The sequence below is a fragment of the Mchenga conophoros genome, linkage group LG15 (genome assembly GCF_057382185.1).
Source record: "Mchenga conophoros isolate Kocher_MC1m ecotype Shallow Benthic linkage group LG15, M_conophoros_male_GT1.1, whole genome shotgun sequence".
In the NCBI taxonomy this organism is placed as follows: Eukaryota; Metazoa; Chordata; class Actinopteri; order Cichliformes; family Cichlidae; genus Mchenga; species Mchenga conophoros.
Window position 1 is genome coordinate 23,561,907 of NC_140540.1, and position 16,249 is coordinate 23,578,155.

The 16,249-nt window shown below is 41.2% G+C and overlaps 1 protein-coding gene across 5 annotated transcripts in view; it reads right to left on the reverse strand.

The window, feature by feature from the left end:
• Window positions 1-16,249, reverse strand: part of myt1la (myelin transcription factor 1-like, a) — a 92,657-nt gene that overhangs the window by 32,186 nt on the left and 44,222 nt on the right. For all 5 annotated transcript variants that reach the window (XM_085248061.1, XM_085248059.1, XM_085248063.1 and 2 more), the window contains exons 6-10: window positions 11,797-12,290; window positions 8,406-9,036; window positions 6,517-6,938; window positions 4,559-4,693; window positions 658-748 (exon numbers count right to left, since the gene is read on the reverse strand). In XM_085248061.1, coding sequence (XP_085104187.1) covers window positions 658-748; window positions 4,559-4,693; window positions 6,517-6,938; window positions 8,406-9,036; window positions 11,797-12,290 — 1,773 coding nt within the window. The remainder of the gene's footprint in view (window positions 1-657; window positions 749-4,558; window positions 4,694-6,516; window positions 6,939-8,405; window positions 9,037-11,796; window positions 12,291-16,249) is intronic.

Sequence of the window (16,249 nt, forward strand, 5' to 3'; positions counted from 1 at the left end):
GAAGTAAAGTTGCACATACTTGTGTTTTTATTCATTTACATACTTACTTTTTATAAGCAACGAACACTTCTGCAGAGGCAATTTAGTGTTGTGACTATTATTTAACTTATGCTGTGGTTAGACTTTGATTCTTAGTTTCCAGTATTTCTGTTAGGGTTTAGCTAACAGCAGGGGTCCATGACCAAACCCCCTGTAGCGATTAATGATGCCCAGTCTGTGGACTTGTTCAGAAATGCTGGTCAAATGCTGATAAAACCAATGTTTCTATAAGTGTGTGGTGTATGGGGCACAGAAATGTAATGTAAAAATTTATGTTTTTAACTTTCCACAGAATTAAGGCCATTCATATCATACCATTAACTATAAGTTACCAGTTCCTACTTAAATCCCTGTTTCTTCGTAAATGCTTCTTACATATTGCACACTAACAAATGATAATAATAAACAAAAATAAAAATGAGTAATACTTCATGTTATGAGTTTGCAGAATCCTTTCAGCCAAAGCAAACATATCAGAGTTTATGGAGTACAGGACCTAAGCATCAGCAAGTAGTTTGACTGGAGATGTGCTCCTGAAACCACACACACACTGACGATATCTGTACGATGGAGGTGTGGATCAGCTGATAGCGGCCCGGCGAAAGGCCACTCACTCACCTGCGATGCGAGTTCCTGTTGCTATTGACATGACCCCGTCCAGAGCAGCCAGGAGTAGGGCACTTTAAAACATTTTCATACATGGCAAGGACTTTGACAGAGAGGAAAAGGTGAGAAAGACAGCCAGGGTTAGGAGCAGACAGGAGAGTTAACGGGTGTTCAGCTCGACGGTTAGGCATGCACAGATTACAGCTGCACGACTGATGTGACAGTGGGCAAGAATTTCACAAAACGGGCATGAACGCTAAGACAAAGTGCGTCAACAGCAGGAAGTCGCCAGTTCTCCTCTTTGTTTCCCTTGTAGCCACCTCAGATTCAGCTGTGCTTCATGTTTTGCATCGGTTTAAGAAACATGCCTCCTCATGGGGCTTATTTTGTCACAAAAATCATTAAAGATTAAGGTAAATGTGCTGTGTTTTTTGCCTTTTTCCCCACGAACTTTCCTCTAAACAGCTCTCCGTTTGTAGTTATGATTGCCCCAAGTATTCCCTTCCTACTGAGGAAACACAGCTCTCATTTGCCTTTTGATCACTGCGGTCATGTCATGAAATTTCATGAGATGAGACTGTACTGGATGCAGTAGTTAGTCATGCACTGTTAAGGATGGCTGATGACTCCGCAGGAGGAAGAGGAATGTGTCTGGTAATAAATGAAGGTTTAAAATTCTGTTTCAGATCGTTTCTTTCAAATATGTATAATCTTCATATACAGTTTAAGTTTCTAGATATTGAAAAGCCCAGCAAGCTTTTACCTGTATGTCTGAATATCTTTCTGTATTGTCCATGCAGGTATTTCTTTTTGTCATTTTTACCTTGTTGCATACAGAAGATAAGCTATATGTAAAAAAGGATGTGAAGTCTCATTTGGAAGGCTGAATGTTTTTGCTGCCAATACATTTTTCTTTTTGTTTTATATACCAGACTGACTTACAACTCGAAAAATAGGCAGGATGATAAAGCGGGGCATGGTTTACAGAAGGGCTCACTTGTGATTGACAGATCAAATACGGTCCTCTCCCACCATGCCTGGTCTCAAAACAACACGATGCTAAAAGCCAAAATGTTCAGCGCAAGACTTCTGAACAGGCCTCGTTCACAGAGGACAAGAGACTGCTTGGCAACCACCTGGCAACCACCGTTCGCTAGGGACAAATGAGTATTCTGATTGGCTCAGTCGCTGTCAGTGGTTCCTGCTAGTCACTGTGAAATTGACTGCTGAGACCCAGTCATGCAGGCCTCGAAAATGTGTATTCCCCTATGACGAGTGGCTGGTCAAGATAGCTGGATGTTGCTGGGTGAATATTATTATTATATATTATTCATTTTTCTTTCCTTAGAGGTATATAGTGCCATACTGAAAACCTCCTTCTGATTGCTAATTTATCTGCAAGCCTTCCCCAACTAATCGCTAAATGTTGGGAAATTGTAAAAAACAAAACAAAAAAAAAAAACCAAACAAACTGTGATTAAAACTGGAAACAGAGAAAATTCACCTTCAGAGTAAAAGTTGCACATTGTGAAATGTGTTGATTTCAGCAGTAAGACATGAAATGGTCTTTGTCTCCAGTTTGCATCACACATTTTTGAGTTTCAGTTTCAGTTTTGAGTGTTTGCAGACTTGCCATCTTTCATTCAAACTGTGGGTGAATGTGGTACTCTGCAAATAGCCAAAGCAAGAAGGTTTTTGGTGCAGCACCTTCTTTGCATCCTTTTCACTTTGCTACAGCCAGCAAACTCCAGCATCCACTTCCCAAAAAGCTTTGGGAATATCTTTTTTTTCCTCCTAGTGACCGTTAGGTACTAGAGGGTCACTGACCGGTCTCTGGGCATGCATGACTGACGACTAACAAACTGCTGATGTCTTATCGATCTTTTGTACAGTCTATGTGTTCAATTGTTCCACCAGGGTGAATGAAGCCTCATCTAAACTAATGTAATGTTTTACCTGTGAGTTCAGTGAGCATGCTTCAAGCAGGCTTAGATGGTTGGAAGTAATTTCATGTAGGTCTTTTTTTTGAGGTTTTTTAGTCAGCAGGTTGATCAAACTGATTCTTCATGCTGTTCACGTTACAACAGCGACACAGAAATCAAAACAAGACTTCAGGCAGACGCGATGAGGAGAATGAAAAGAAAGTAAAGCAGTTCACAAAATTGAACCAAAAAAAGAAAAATAATACTATTTCTGGTGCCACAGTAAACATGAGTATGAACAGAAGCAGCTTTGTGTCCACAACAGCACTACAGTATGTTTGCTTTAGATAATTAAGATACTTTAGTAGAGACTTCCTAACAGACAGAAGTGAAATTACATTAATATATATATATATATATATATATATATATATATATATATATATATATATATATATATATATAAACATTTAAAGCGCAGTTGGTTTTGAAACTCAAAACCCTTGATAAAGTTTGGCAGCAATCAAGGTCTACCTTCTCAGTTGATCAAACATGTGTTAAACAAGCTCATTCGCGCATGATGATTAGACAAGACGTTCACAAGTTCTCGTGATCATAACAAAGTTAAAACCAGATTATCTAGCATGTCCAACACGACAGAACACAAATGCAGACTCATGCAGGACAGATGCATGATGGTGAACAGCCAACACTGCCAGCACTGTCCGACTTTAACTGTGATACAATCCATCTAACAAGTCATTTGAAGTCAGCATTTATTCCTTAAATCTCCTCAAATTGGAAGTACAACTAAACAAAAACAGTTCTGACCAGTAAATTATTTCCATTTGGTCCCAAAGACAAATTTTGGGGGTAGATGTCTGATGTGAAATGTTTTTTGTGCTCTCAGTCTTATATAACTCTCAGAGGCAGAAATGATCTGACTGCATGAGTAAAACCTCAAAGTGCGCAGCTAAATAAACACGATTCAGCTCACTCGTTAATGTAACACAACAGAAAAAAGAGGTTTGTGACACTGAAGTGCAGCTCCCTTTATCGCCAACTTTGTAGTCATTTCAAGCATCAAACAAACTAGAACTCATTATCCATGTTGTATTACAAATATGTGGCAGTGAATAGCAGACGCAAGTTATTATGGGATAACCGTTGGTCACTGTTGACGCCTCAGTGGTTCATTTTAGACTAGAAAAATATTGTAACTACATCTTAACACAGAAGGATGACAAATTACAGATTTATGTAGTGCTTACATGTGGTTATTTATACATTTATACACATTAATTTAGAAATACTACAGAATATTTATTCATTAATAACTGTGTTTATTATTCTGGAGAACCCTTTTCTGCAGATAGCTTGTGTTTAGTGAATCTTATTGTCTACGGTTACCGGAGTTGCTGACCTCTCCTGTCATCATGTGTGTAGTTCATCCTCTTATGAGCCAAAGTGTGACTAATATCATCAGATTAATTACTTGGGACTCCATTGTATGTTAAGACACCTCTCTGGAAAACGGTGAGATGTCTTTGTGAAGTTGAAAAGAAGTCCAACTGCCTTAAAGTCCAGGTTTAAGACCACTGTGGCCTGGATGATGAGCATCTACACAGACATTTGAGGTTATGACGATATTTCAGTGCTTCTGATGTAGCCAAGAATGTTTTGATCAGATTTCAGGATTTTAAGGAAAACCTTCTTTTTATAGAGCAGAGCATTAAAAACGTACTGCATAAAAGTACCTTTTATTATTCAGGCCACGGTTTGGAGATTCAGCAAACGTGTCCTTGTCATCTGATGTTTTACTCAACCAATAAGGTGATTCCTGCCTCCAGAGCGCTTTGAGAAATGTCTGCACATATAAAACTGCCACCCCCACCAAAAGACTGAAATACCGCTCTGGGTGAAATGACTTGTCAGAGTGCTACTGAGTTTGTGTTGTCAATGCAGCACAACATGCAAACAGAGGGACCTACTCTCAGGTGGGACACGATCTTTGTGGGGACACCCAGAAAGGCTGCGGTGATGCGGGTACAGCCCCGTCACATGACCGGTTCCGTCACAGCCTGGAGTCGGACACTTGCTCTCCTTCTTCTCTCCCCTGGAAGAGTCTGTGAAGACAAGGGGCAGCGAAAATTAGACGGAGGTGGAGTTGAGTCAACAGGTAATCGGCGTCCAAGTGTCGGAGCAGTTTTTGGCCATGAAAGGACTGAACACGGACCGTATATGGCTCATGGATTTGGCCAGTAGCCTGGTTCTTAAAAACCACCCACAACTCAGATTTGTTTAGCAAGGCAAACACTGTAGGTGTGATATTGGATCCACTGATGGCTGCTTCATTTGGTTCAAGAAACAATTGATCAATCAGAGCTTATCATGCCGAATTAAGCATCATCCTCCTACATAGATAACTCATTACCTCAGCTAGCAAGCACGGATGAGATTCACTTGGGTGTGCATGCTGCAAATCACTGACAAGTCGGGACAAACAGAACAAAATAGGCCCCCTCCCAACAAGAAACCACAATATCAGGCTGAATAGGTGAAGCTGTCCTTGCACAGATGCAGACATCATAATAAAAGCCTTCCTTTGGACTAATAACAGCTTCTTATGGGTTAACAAAGACTCTCTCTGTGCTAATGAAACAGTCTGAAGCCCATCTGAGTCTGTAGTGAGGACGATAACCGCACAGTGCCGACTTCCTACCAGTGGTAGTGGGGTTGTATATGAGTGGATTTGGAGAAATAGGCCGCAGATAGCGTCCCACAGATGAGATTTGCTCTTCTAACGGGCCGTGCAGATTGCCATTACTCATGCCTGACAAGCTGGCCGTCTGATGTTCCCACACCGGCCTATTTTAACAACATAAGCTGCTGTCAGTGGAAAACCATGCATCTGCAAAATAAAAAAAACCCCAAATTGTGTATAGCCCTGAATGCAGAAAATGAGTGCCCATTACCTCGTCTGCAGCCATGTACAACATTTCTGAAATAACACAGCCGGATTTTAACCAAGCCCAGAGGTCAGAAAACTCATTCAGTCCAGCAGTGTCCGTAAAAATGCTCAAATCAGGGAGGAAAAGACATTAAAGTTACTTTTATGTATTATTTTTTTCCTGCTGCAGCACTAATAGCCCCTGGCTGCTGCTGTACTGAGGGTTTCAATAAGTCAGACAGACAAGATAAACTCCCTCTCTGCTGACCCGGGGTCAACATTTTTGAGTTAAATATGGCTATGGTTAAATATGATGTGAAAAGGTGATGGGAAACTGGCAGAATTTAAAGAGAAGCATGATTATTTGACAACTTTGTGAATATAGTAATAGGTTAGAAGAAGCAGGAATGCAAGCAATATCTATTTCTCAGACAGGAGCTACAAAGTGCTTACACACATACACGGCATATAAGCTTACTGTAGGACAAAGAGCAAAACAGCAATTTTACAAAAGTAAAAGAGGAAACATGGAAGTAAAACCACTACATAATGAATCCTGTTCATTACCATCACATTTAACCTTTACTGCTGAATTAAAGGCACATTTCTTTTAGGAAGTTTATTTTGATCAGATGCAGCGTGATCGTGTCGAGCTACAGAGGGCTGACTGAACTAAATTCGTTTCTCAGTGTCCAGGCTTTTGTGGTAAAAATAGTCCTGGCATGAAAAACCAGATGCAGGACCGTGTGAATGAAGAAAAGACTCCTCGTGGACATGAAGGAACGTTTCCAATTTAAACATGTTACGCAACATCTTACACTGGAAGTCGAAACAGCAATGACGCCTAAAAGATCCTTAAGTTGGCTCCAAACTACTTAACAGACCTGACACATGGAACATGGAAAATCGACATATGCTACAGTATAATTTTCCAAGTTTGCAGAGTGTAGATCGATAATAACACAGACAGGGTCAGTGTGTGGGTTTTTCCTTGCCTACCTTTAGGGTAGTACGCCCTCTTCAACCCATCCTGCTGCATCCTGGACCTGCGCTCCTCTGCAGCGCTACTCAGCCTTGGGCTGTGCTCGCCGTGGCCGCGATGATGATGGTGGTGGTGATCCCGACGGGGCATCGCGTGCTCCGAGGCCATCCGGTCCCTCATGACCTTTGCCCTCTCCGATTCCAGTGCGATGGCCTTCTCCAGCAGCGACAGGTTTCCCTTGGCCATGTCGAAGGTCTCGTCCGAGCGGTCGGAGGCCACAGATGTGGTGTCCTCGTCGCCCTCCTGGCTGCAGCTGGTCGGGTAGCCTCGGGACGCCGGGCTCAGCTGCTCCTCCAGCTTCATTAAGTTCACCATGTCGGAGTAGCTGCGCTCCAGAGACCGGGGCTCGTCTTGTGCACCCTGCTGGCAGCTGTCATACCTGAATGTTTGAAGTCAAGATGCGAATATGTGGAAAGGTTATCAAAAGGATGTTTTATATTTCCTAACTTATTCAACTAAATGAACTTGAATGAAGGGTCACAATTTTGCCAGTTCAGCTGTATTCTACAAAAAAGTTTATTACAGTTTTGATTTATTAAAAAAACTTTCTGAAATAATTTAGGAACTGTTGTTGTTGGAGCTACCTTGAAGTTTAAGAAGCAAGGCTACCTATACAATGTATGCTCAACAGTCAAAGTAAAAAATGTTATCAAATATTAAAAATGATAAAGTTATGTTTTAAAAGTAGATCCTGCAACCTTACAAATGAAACCTGTAATTGAATGTTTAATAATTATAAAAATGTAATACTTAATAGGTTTGTGAAAGTACATTTTCACATTTAAAAAGGACTAATATAAAGATAAATCAAAGGTCTTCTGACCGTGCCCACAAAAAACTGATTAAGATGTCTGACCTCCCCTTCAAGGCTGTCTCTTTGTGCACCTCTGGACCATGCAGAGCATTATATTCAGAATGAGCACCTGCAGATGCACGTTTCATACTTCACTGTCTGACTTCTGTATCACCTTGAGTTTTATTTTGCAGATCATCATTATAAATGAGAGCCGGTGTGAGGCTATAGCTCAGAATGCAAACAGCGATTTTCATTTTTCAGTATAGCATAGTCTGAAATTTTGGAGGAGTAGTGCTTTAGTTTGCTTTATCCTACACACCCAAAACCCAAGCTACCCACAAGCTCCCTGTGGTTTGTCCTTTGCATCATAATGGAATTAAACTTAAAAGTTCGCATTTAGAGTCAGTGGAGGACAAGCAGCATGACAGCTGCAAGGGCAAAGAATTAAAGGAATACAGGAAGAGATCCAGAAATGCACAGGAGGACAGCCTTCAAGGGGGAGACAGGCCAAACTGAAAACAAAACATTTTTTCCATTGCACTGTTTATGCAAATCCTCACACTTCATGCATTACTGATAGTAAATGGTTAATAAACTGGTTCTTTTATGGCGTTTTTCTACTGTGAGCACTCAGAGCACTTTATGCAACTTGCCTCATTCACCCAGTGATGGAAGCACTTTTATCTATGCTTTCTTTGCTAGTGATATCTCTGTCCCGCCATTCATGAACAGAAACACGCATCAGAAGGACTACAAGTTTTAGTTTGCCGTTGGCTATGGAAGAAAAGAAGAGTGCCCTCTACCCTTTCCATGCGTGCATGCTTGCATAAGAACTACTGCGTTACTGCTGTATTAAGTACCATCAGTACCATCTATGTAGTTTTGAAAAGCTACCTACTATGTTTTTCCTCGTTTACTTGTAGATGCTCATGTTAAACATGACCAAAGGTTTCAATAATGAGGTCAACATATTTCAAAGGCAGACAGAGGTAATGCGCATATTATTTTAATCTTAAAATCATATCTGTGAACTCTTAAGAGATTATCTACCTGTTCAGGTGGTGCACCCCCTGGTGGTCTGCTGGATTTTGGAGTTGGTGGTGGAGAACGTGGTGGACAGGACGATCAGACGGCTGAGTCTCACTCAGCTTCCGGGCCAGATCAAAGCACTGATTCCTCAGACACTCTAGGCTACTGAGACACACCTCCTCCTCGCTCTCCTCAGTCTGACCCCTGACTCCCATGCCGGGCCGCCCGTTTGTATGGCTGCCGTCGTTCACCATGGTGTCTTCGGGGTAGCCGTCTTCAGGCAGCATGGCGCCGTGACCCTGCGCCAGAAGCTTCAGGGAGTCCACCGTCTCCCTGACCACGTCGCTGTCCAAGTCCACACTCAGCTCACCCTTCCTCTCGCCCTGCTCGCTGCCGTCGTCCTCTTCGTCATCGTCGTCTTCCCCGGCGCTGTTGGAGGAGTTGCTGTTCATCTCGGACTCGGTCATGGCCTGGTAGGCAGCATCCTCGGCGATCTTGCCAAGGTTGAGAAGTGACTTGGCAACCAGCTCGTCGTAGTTCTCGTACTCCTCTCCGGTCCCGTTACCGGCGCTGATGGTACAGCTGTTGTTGTTGTTGTCGTCCTTCTGAATTGGAATGAGCTTTGATTGTCCACCGGGTTTGTAGTGGTTCTCTGCAATCAGGAAAGCAAGAAACAAATCCCTTTGTCTTGATACTGTTCAGGAATCTCACAATGCAGCCAAGAAACGTTTCCCGCAATAACCCACGCTATACGCAACATAAACAGCAGGTAATTTGTGAAAAATGTGAGGGAAAGTGATTTGTTTTGCAGGTAACACAACTATCAGTCCATTTATAGAATCAAAATCCTGCAGATGAAGTGGAAATGAAACCCTTATCCTCTAATCATGTCAGCAGTGCTGATGAACTCTTTTTTTCCCCCTGTTATATTCTCGCCTGTATTATCTTCATCCCTCCCAATTATGATCCACTGTTTACTCACAAAAAACATACAACCCAGAGCGGTGCGCAGCAGTGTCGCTCTCTCCGATAAGCCTCGCTGTTGATTTTGGGGACAGAGGCGGCGAATGAGAGCAGAGAAATTGAAAAGGGAGGCGTGTGAGGTGCTCCGATTCAGGAGCCATAAATATCCTCAGGAGGAGAAACCGAGGCAGAGCACATGTGACACGTCCGCCGAGACGAGGAGGCAAACGAGGAGGGGAGGGAGGGAGTTAATAACTCAGCAGAGCTCCTCTCCCATTTATTCGTGAGGCACTGTCAGAAGCGATTGAGGACACGGGGGTGTTTGGGGGGAGAGAAGGAAGCGAGGTGGGAGGGAGAGCGCAGAGCATCTGGTCTACCAAACCCTCCTCAGCAGCACTCATCACTTAGTCCTCTCCTTCTGCAAACCGCATGCAAAAGTGGACATCAGCGCGACACAGAACAAGACCTGAATATCTGCGACATTGCTGCGTTTATCCATCTGTTAATTCGACAGCTTTTTGGCATCTTTACGTGTTGTAGGTTGGAAAAGTTCCACGAATCTGCACAAACACGGTGGCCCCGTCACGGATCGAGCTGCAGTGCTCGCAGAATATCTGGCACACAACACTGAAGGCATGTCCCGGCCAGAAGCACCGGTTTCATGAAAAGTGCAACAACAACAAATGTTTACAGCATTTGTTTAGCAAGCCCATGTGTTCTTTCTGTTGCTTTGTTCTAAGCTTAGTTATAATGTTGAGCCTGTCTTTTCCTTCCATGTGCTCTCTGGGTTTTTCTACCTTTTTTTTAACTAACTTCCTGTTTTATTTTAAAGGTTCTCCTTCTTTGCCTTCTCCTTTGTTCCTTCTCCTATAATCATTATAATCTTGACTTCACCTGTGTCTTACTGTCTTTCACTCCCCTGTATGTGTCTTTAGTCTGCAGCTTGTCAGTCTTTGTCTACTCGACATCTGAATCAGTTCTTGCAGTTTTTGATTAATACAAAAAGTTGCTCTTCCCCTAACTGCAAATTTTTATTCTTTTGTCTTTTAATTTCTTTTATCTGCATTGTCTCGTTTTGCTTGTTTTACACCAAGGCCTTTTGTATGCTATGTAAAGCAATTTGAATTTCCCTGTTGTTGAAATGTGCTATACTGATAAACCATGCATCAGCAGTGGTTCAGTTATTCACTACAGTACTTTTTCATTTAACCACCTGCCACTTCACCTTGATTTTCAGTTCACTTTATGAATTTAACTGCTAGCATGACACTGTTGTACATTCCTTTTTTAAAAATGACTCAAGTGTTGATTATTCTCCAACCCTATTTCCAAAGGTGTAAGGACGAAGTGTTAAAATAAAGAGAGAAAGTCGTGATTTGAAAATCATTTAAGTCCTATATTTAATTGAAAAGAGCACAAGGACAACCCATCAGCTGTTGAATGTGAAAAAGTTCACAGCGTTTTTACAAATATAAACTCATTTTGTCATTTTGAAACAGGCAATGTGTTTTATAGAGGTTGGAACAAAGGACTGGAAAAGCTGTGTAATACTAAAAGGATTTTAGTATTACACAGGATTTTTGAGTTTGGGATTTTGAATTCTTTTTGTGTTTTTATGATCAGTTTGGTTCTTGACTTTCATGTATTTTTGAATTTTTATTTGTATTTGAGTTTAACTATTCCTCAAGGTTTGATTTCTCTCTTTTACTAGTCTCGACAGTTTCCTAGGTGTTATTTATAATTTGTGGATTTTGTACGTTTTCTGTGTGTTAGGTGTTTGTGTTAGTTATAGACTTTCTCCTTGAGTATTCTTCTCTCCTCCTCTGTGTCTTCCCACTTCTCTGATTACCCTTAGAGTCTATATAGACATGTCTACACTCTGTTGGTTGTCTGTTTGTTCCGTGATCTAGTCTTTGTCCACATTTGCTATTCATGGATTTAAGCCTGTGGACTTTTGTGGACTTTTGCATTCAACCTAAAAAAATTCACTTTTAGTTATTTTAACTGTGTCCTGTATTGTGTCCTGTACTATTACCTGAAATTTTAACAAATTCTCTAGAATTTTGGAAATTTTATCACATAATGTACTCAAGGCTTTTAAAAGATTCAGAGGATCAAAAATCACTGTGTGGCAATGCTGTAGTTTTTGAATGGCCGCGACCTTCAGACCATTTGGCAGTTAGGCAGTCTCGACCCGTCACTAAATGGAAACATTTGGCAGATTGTGAAATGAAAAACACAACAATGAAGGCCTCAAACTGATGAACAGCTGAAGTCATACATTAGGCTACGTGGCTGCTGAAACAATAAACTCTTCTTCCTGATTGGAGCTCCAGATCCTGAAAAGCAACTCGTTTAATCTGCATGAACCAAAGCAAACCTATGACGTGGCTCGTGTCCTTCATCTTTTTCTCATCCAAGCAACTAAAGTAACAAACCGCACACTCACCCTGTTGACGACGCTGCTCTTCCTCTTCCTCTTCTTCCTCGTCTTCCTCTCCCTCATCATCTTGCTCCTCCTCGTCATAGCCGTCTTCCTCCTCTTCCTCATCCATCCCGTCTTCCTCTTCCTCCACCTGCTCACCCTCCATTGCTGTATCTGTTCTCTCCACCTCTATCTCCTCTTCTTCCTCTTCCTCCTCCTCTTCTTCTCCCTGCTCCTCGTTGTCCTCCGAGAACTCGTCTTCCACCTCGCCATCTTCTTCTTCTTCATCTCCTTCCCTCTCCCCTTCATCCTCCTCCTCGTCCTCTTCAACTACCTCCCCTTGCTCCTTCCCCTCCTGCCCCACCTCCATGGCTTCGTTCCCATAGCTGCCATAGCTGCCAGCATCCTCCTCCAACTCACCCGGGCAGGAGGTGAGGAAGGGCCTCCTCTTGGCAGCCGGTTCCAGCGGTTGTTTTTCCAGAGCCTTCCTCTTCTTGGCCAGCGGGCAGCCGTAGATGCTGAGATGGGACAGAGGGCACACACATGATCAGTAACCATCTTTGCTCTCCTATTTACTCTTTGATCGTTTGCCCTTTTGCTGCAAACTGCAACAGATTCAGAGGATAAATAAGTTTAAAAACAGCCAAATCTGACAAACACATTTGATCCTGCTGAGCCAGAACACATACCGGCACTTAGGGCTGCTCGATTATGGCAAAAATGATAATCACGATTATTTTCACTGAAATTGAGATCACGATTATTTGACGATATTTATTTAACCCTTTAAGACCTACTATAGAACCAAGTCCACCAGAGCTTATATTTTTTTTTTACATGCTGTAGTGCCATTTGTGGGAGCATTTCAAGTTGCTATACAACTGTTATAGCCCATATTTTAATAATATGTATGCATTAAGTCCATAGTAATTACATAAATTGCAAAAAAGTGCAATAAACTACAAAAAAAATTGAAAATCGCTTTTGTTTTGTTTACATATATTTCTACTTGGAGAAATTTAAGAGGTTTATCCCTCAAAACTTTAAATACAATAAAGTTGCAAAAAATAGTTTACAACAACAGGAAATTTATTTTGAGTGTCTTCATAGTTTTATTTTGGAGATACAGCAATTTTTATATACTGCAGGAAAAACAAAAAACAATCCTATGATGCAAATTTGCAAAGAAAACAGCATGTGCATCATTTCACTGTGGGAAGTGTTACGAACAGCTGATAGGAACGGCAAAGCGTGTTTCTGGAATATTATGTTTTTGTTCCTGCAAGCGCTTTTTATGCAATTTTTGCAAAGCTATATGTGGAACGAAACCGTGACCGAGGACAAGCTGATGGCATAAGATGTAAGTACAACTCCTCCGGTTTCATATGCAAAACAAATTATTGCGCTAGCTTACGCGGTTCAGGTTCTACAGGGATTTAAAAATAGTTACGCAAAACGGAGCGTGCTGCTCTGACCGGCTTTAAAGGGTTAACAATGACTTTAAAAAATAATATAAAATGGTGTGCAACACCACTGAAGTTTTTTTTTTTTAAACTCTCTTTTCAACCAACGGCAGTCACTCTCCAAATAACTTCTGCTTAGCTTTCCGAGCTTCCCTCGGGTCCTCTTAATCAGCGGTCTCCAACCTTTTTTGCGCCACGGACCGGTTTATGCCCGACAATATTTTCACGGACCGGCCTTTAAGGTGTCGCGGATAAATGAGGGAGGGGCTAATAATCGGCTCAGTCATTTTTAATGATCGTTGAAAGCCCAGATCGTAATCGTGATTAAAATTCGATTAATTGAGCAGCCCTACCGGCACTTAGCCATAATCAGCTCAGTTTGGCCAGAGAGAGCGCTCGTATTTGGCCTCTCATACCAATGAAGCAGGTAAACTTCCAAATTTACCATGAAATATGAATCCAGAAGAGTAATACCGATCATACTGTAAATGAAGGGGACGGGGTGCAGGAGGCAGGTGTGTTATTTATAATTAATACCACCTGATTTCCTCTTAGAGAAATTTAAGAGTAATTCTTAACATTCTTGTTTGTGCCTCTTGCCTTTTTGTCAGAAGCGTTTGTTTTACAAGTATGACCTCTGTCTGACTTAACCCTTGTGTGGTGTTCGTATTTTTGTTACTCAGCCAGTGTTCATGGGTCTGGTGGACCCGCTAGAGTTTTGGCTTTCCAAATTAACACTATCAAACAATTTTATGTTAAATTACTCAACAGATGTTTACTTCATCCCAATTACAAGACATATGAACAGCAAACATGGTTAATTTTTTCCCTTTACCTTTGTTAGATCACATTTATGAATTAATGTGCTTCTCGTTTTTCTTTTATATAAAATGTTATAAATAAATCAGTTATAATCAAGTGGAGTGAGTGGAAAGACGCAACACATTTACACGTGAAAAAATAATTAATTGTTTAATTTTTCTTTTGAAAAAAACTGAACACGGGTCTCACAGACCCGAACACCATACAAGGGTTAAAGACAGTTTAACTGTGCACATAAGATGTTTACAAGTATAACAGGCAAAACCCAACTATATTTATGTGCTTCCTCAAAATCAAAAGCTTTTGACCATATTAATTATTGTAAATTATTGACTAAGTTACAAGAGCACGGGCTCATATCTGGAAAGGATGTTAAATATTACTGGTATCCTTATCAAACTCTGTAAGTCCAGGGTGGCAGGAGTAAAAAGCAGGGTTTGAAAAGGTGGGACCTTGTTCTGTTCAGTTGGTATGATGAACTTTCTAAAACATTAAAGAAGCAGAACACTGAATGTATGAATGCAGAGAGCATTATTAATCATATGATGCATGCTGATCATTTGTCTCCTTATAGTGGCAGCTGCAGCAGCTGCTCAAGTTGTGGATGTCGACGTGTGATACTGAGTTCAAATCTAAGCGTCCCGTAATATTGATCGCTTTGACCACATTGTTCCCTCATTCTGTTTCAATATCAAGTTTTAAATGTGGTAACTAAAGTCAGATATTAAAGTCACATGATCAGGAATGTTCTGTTATATATGTGTAGCATATAGCTTGATGCACAAGCTTCAAAGATGGGCAAGTGCAACTCAGATACCTGTGATGAGTAATGTTCCTACCTTTCACACTGTGCTGAGAAACTTTAGGTATAAATTTATGTCTCAATTAATTCCTTTTTATAATGTGCTTCTAAACAAAACAGAAACATTCCTCTAGCATCTCAAAAAAACAGGAACCACTGCTTACTTGTGCTGTTGTTACTGATGATTGCTGTTTTGTCTTTTGGATTGAAATTGATTATACGTAGGGCTGGGCTATATCATACCGTTCACGGTAATACCGGTGTAATTTTGGGCAACGATAGGAAAATGAAATATCACGATAGAATATGGGTAAAACGCGCATGTGCAGTGCCTTTGTTTACATACACACATGGCGGCGATGCAGAATGAGAAGGGCGTAAGCGGATCGTTGATTGAAACGGATGAACCAGAATTGGTTTGTAAAAAAGCTGCAACTTCAGGGGTGTGGAACTGGTTTGGCTTTCGTCCGTCAGATACACAACAAAGCACTATTTTTGGTAGAGCATGCTAGCGGGCCGTCGTTATTACCGTGTTGTTTGGAAAATACGGCACACTTAAAAATCAATCCTTTGATTCTTCTGAAAATCGACAGTGCCCCTTATAATCCGTGTGCCTCATGTATGAATTCTGGTTGTGTTTACTGACCTCGAAACGATTGCGTGGCGCTCGAAAATCTGTCAAATGTTTCAGTACGACTTTGCTAAGCTACGAAGCCGCACTGCTTGATGGATTGTCAGCACATTACGGCTACCGTAGGCAGGAGCCTGGCGGAGTGATACGTACTGTGCTTCAACATAATATTACCGTATTGTGTGTGTATAACCTCTTTTTAAGTTTTGTGGATATTATACATGGTTATGCTGAGGATATGTCGGCCAATTTCCACTGGAAATGCCTTTTGGTTAAACTGTCAGCAAGGAATTTGCACTGTTACGTTTTTATATAACTTTAATGCACATAAAAAAAAGCTGCTTGTTTAAGTGAAAATACATTGATGAGGGTTTTTTTGCACTAATAAAGTTGTGGAGTTGTAAAGTATTTTGTCTAGTGTCAATTATATCGTCAGTTATCGCAAATTTTCAAATGTATATCGTGATAAATATTTTTGGTCATATCGCCCTGCTCTAATTATACGTCTACTGTAAAGTTTCGTCCGCTTTATGCGTCTTGCATTTGGATCCTTCCTCCTCTCTCTGAAATCTGTGATGGAGGCTTTTCACACATTTCTGCTCCCGTGAGATAACATATGACTGAATGAATGAGTTCTTTGTGTTTTGGCCTTGAAGAGTTGCTGTCTGCAATAGCACACACCTCCTTCATCCCCTTCCTGACAATACACTGCGTTGGTTTTTGTTGTGAACCTCTCCACAGACAAATTATACATGCGTG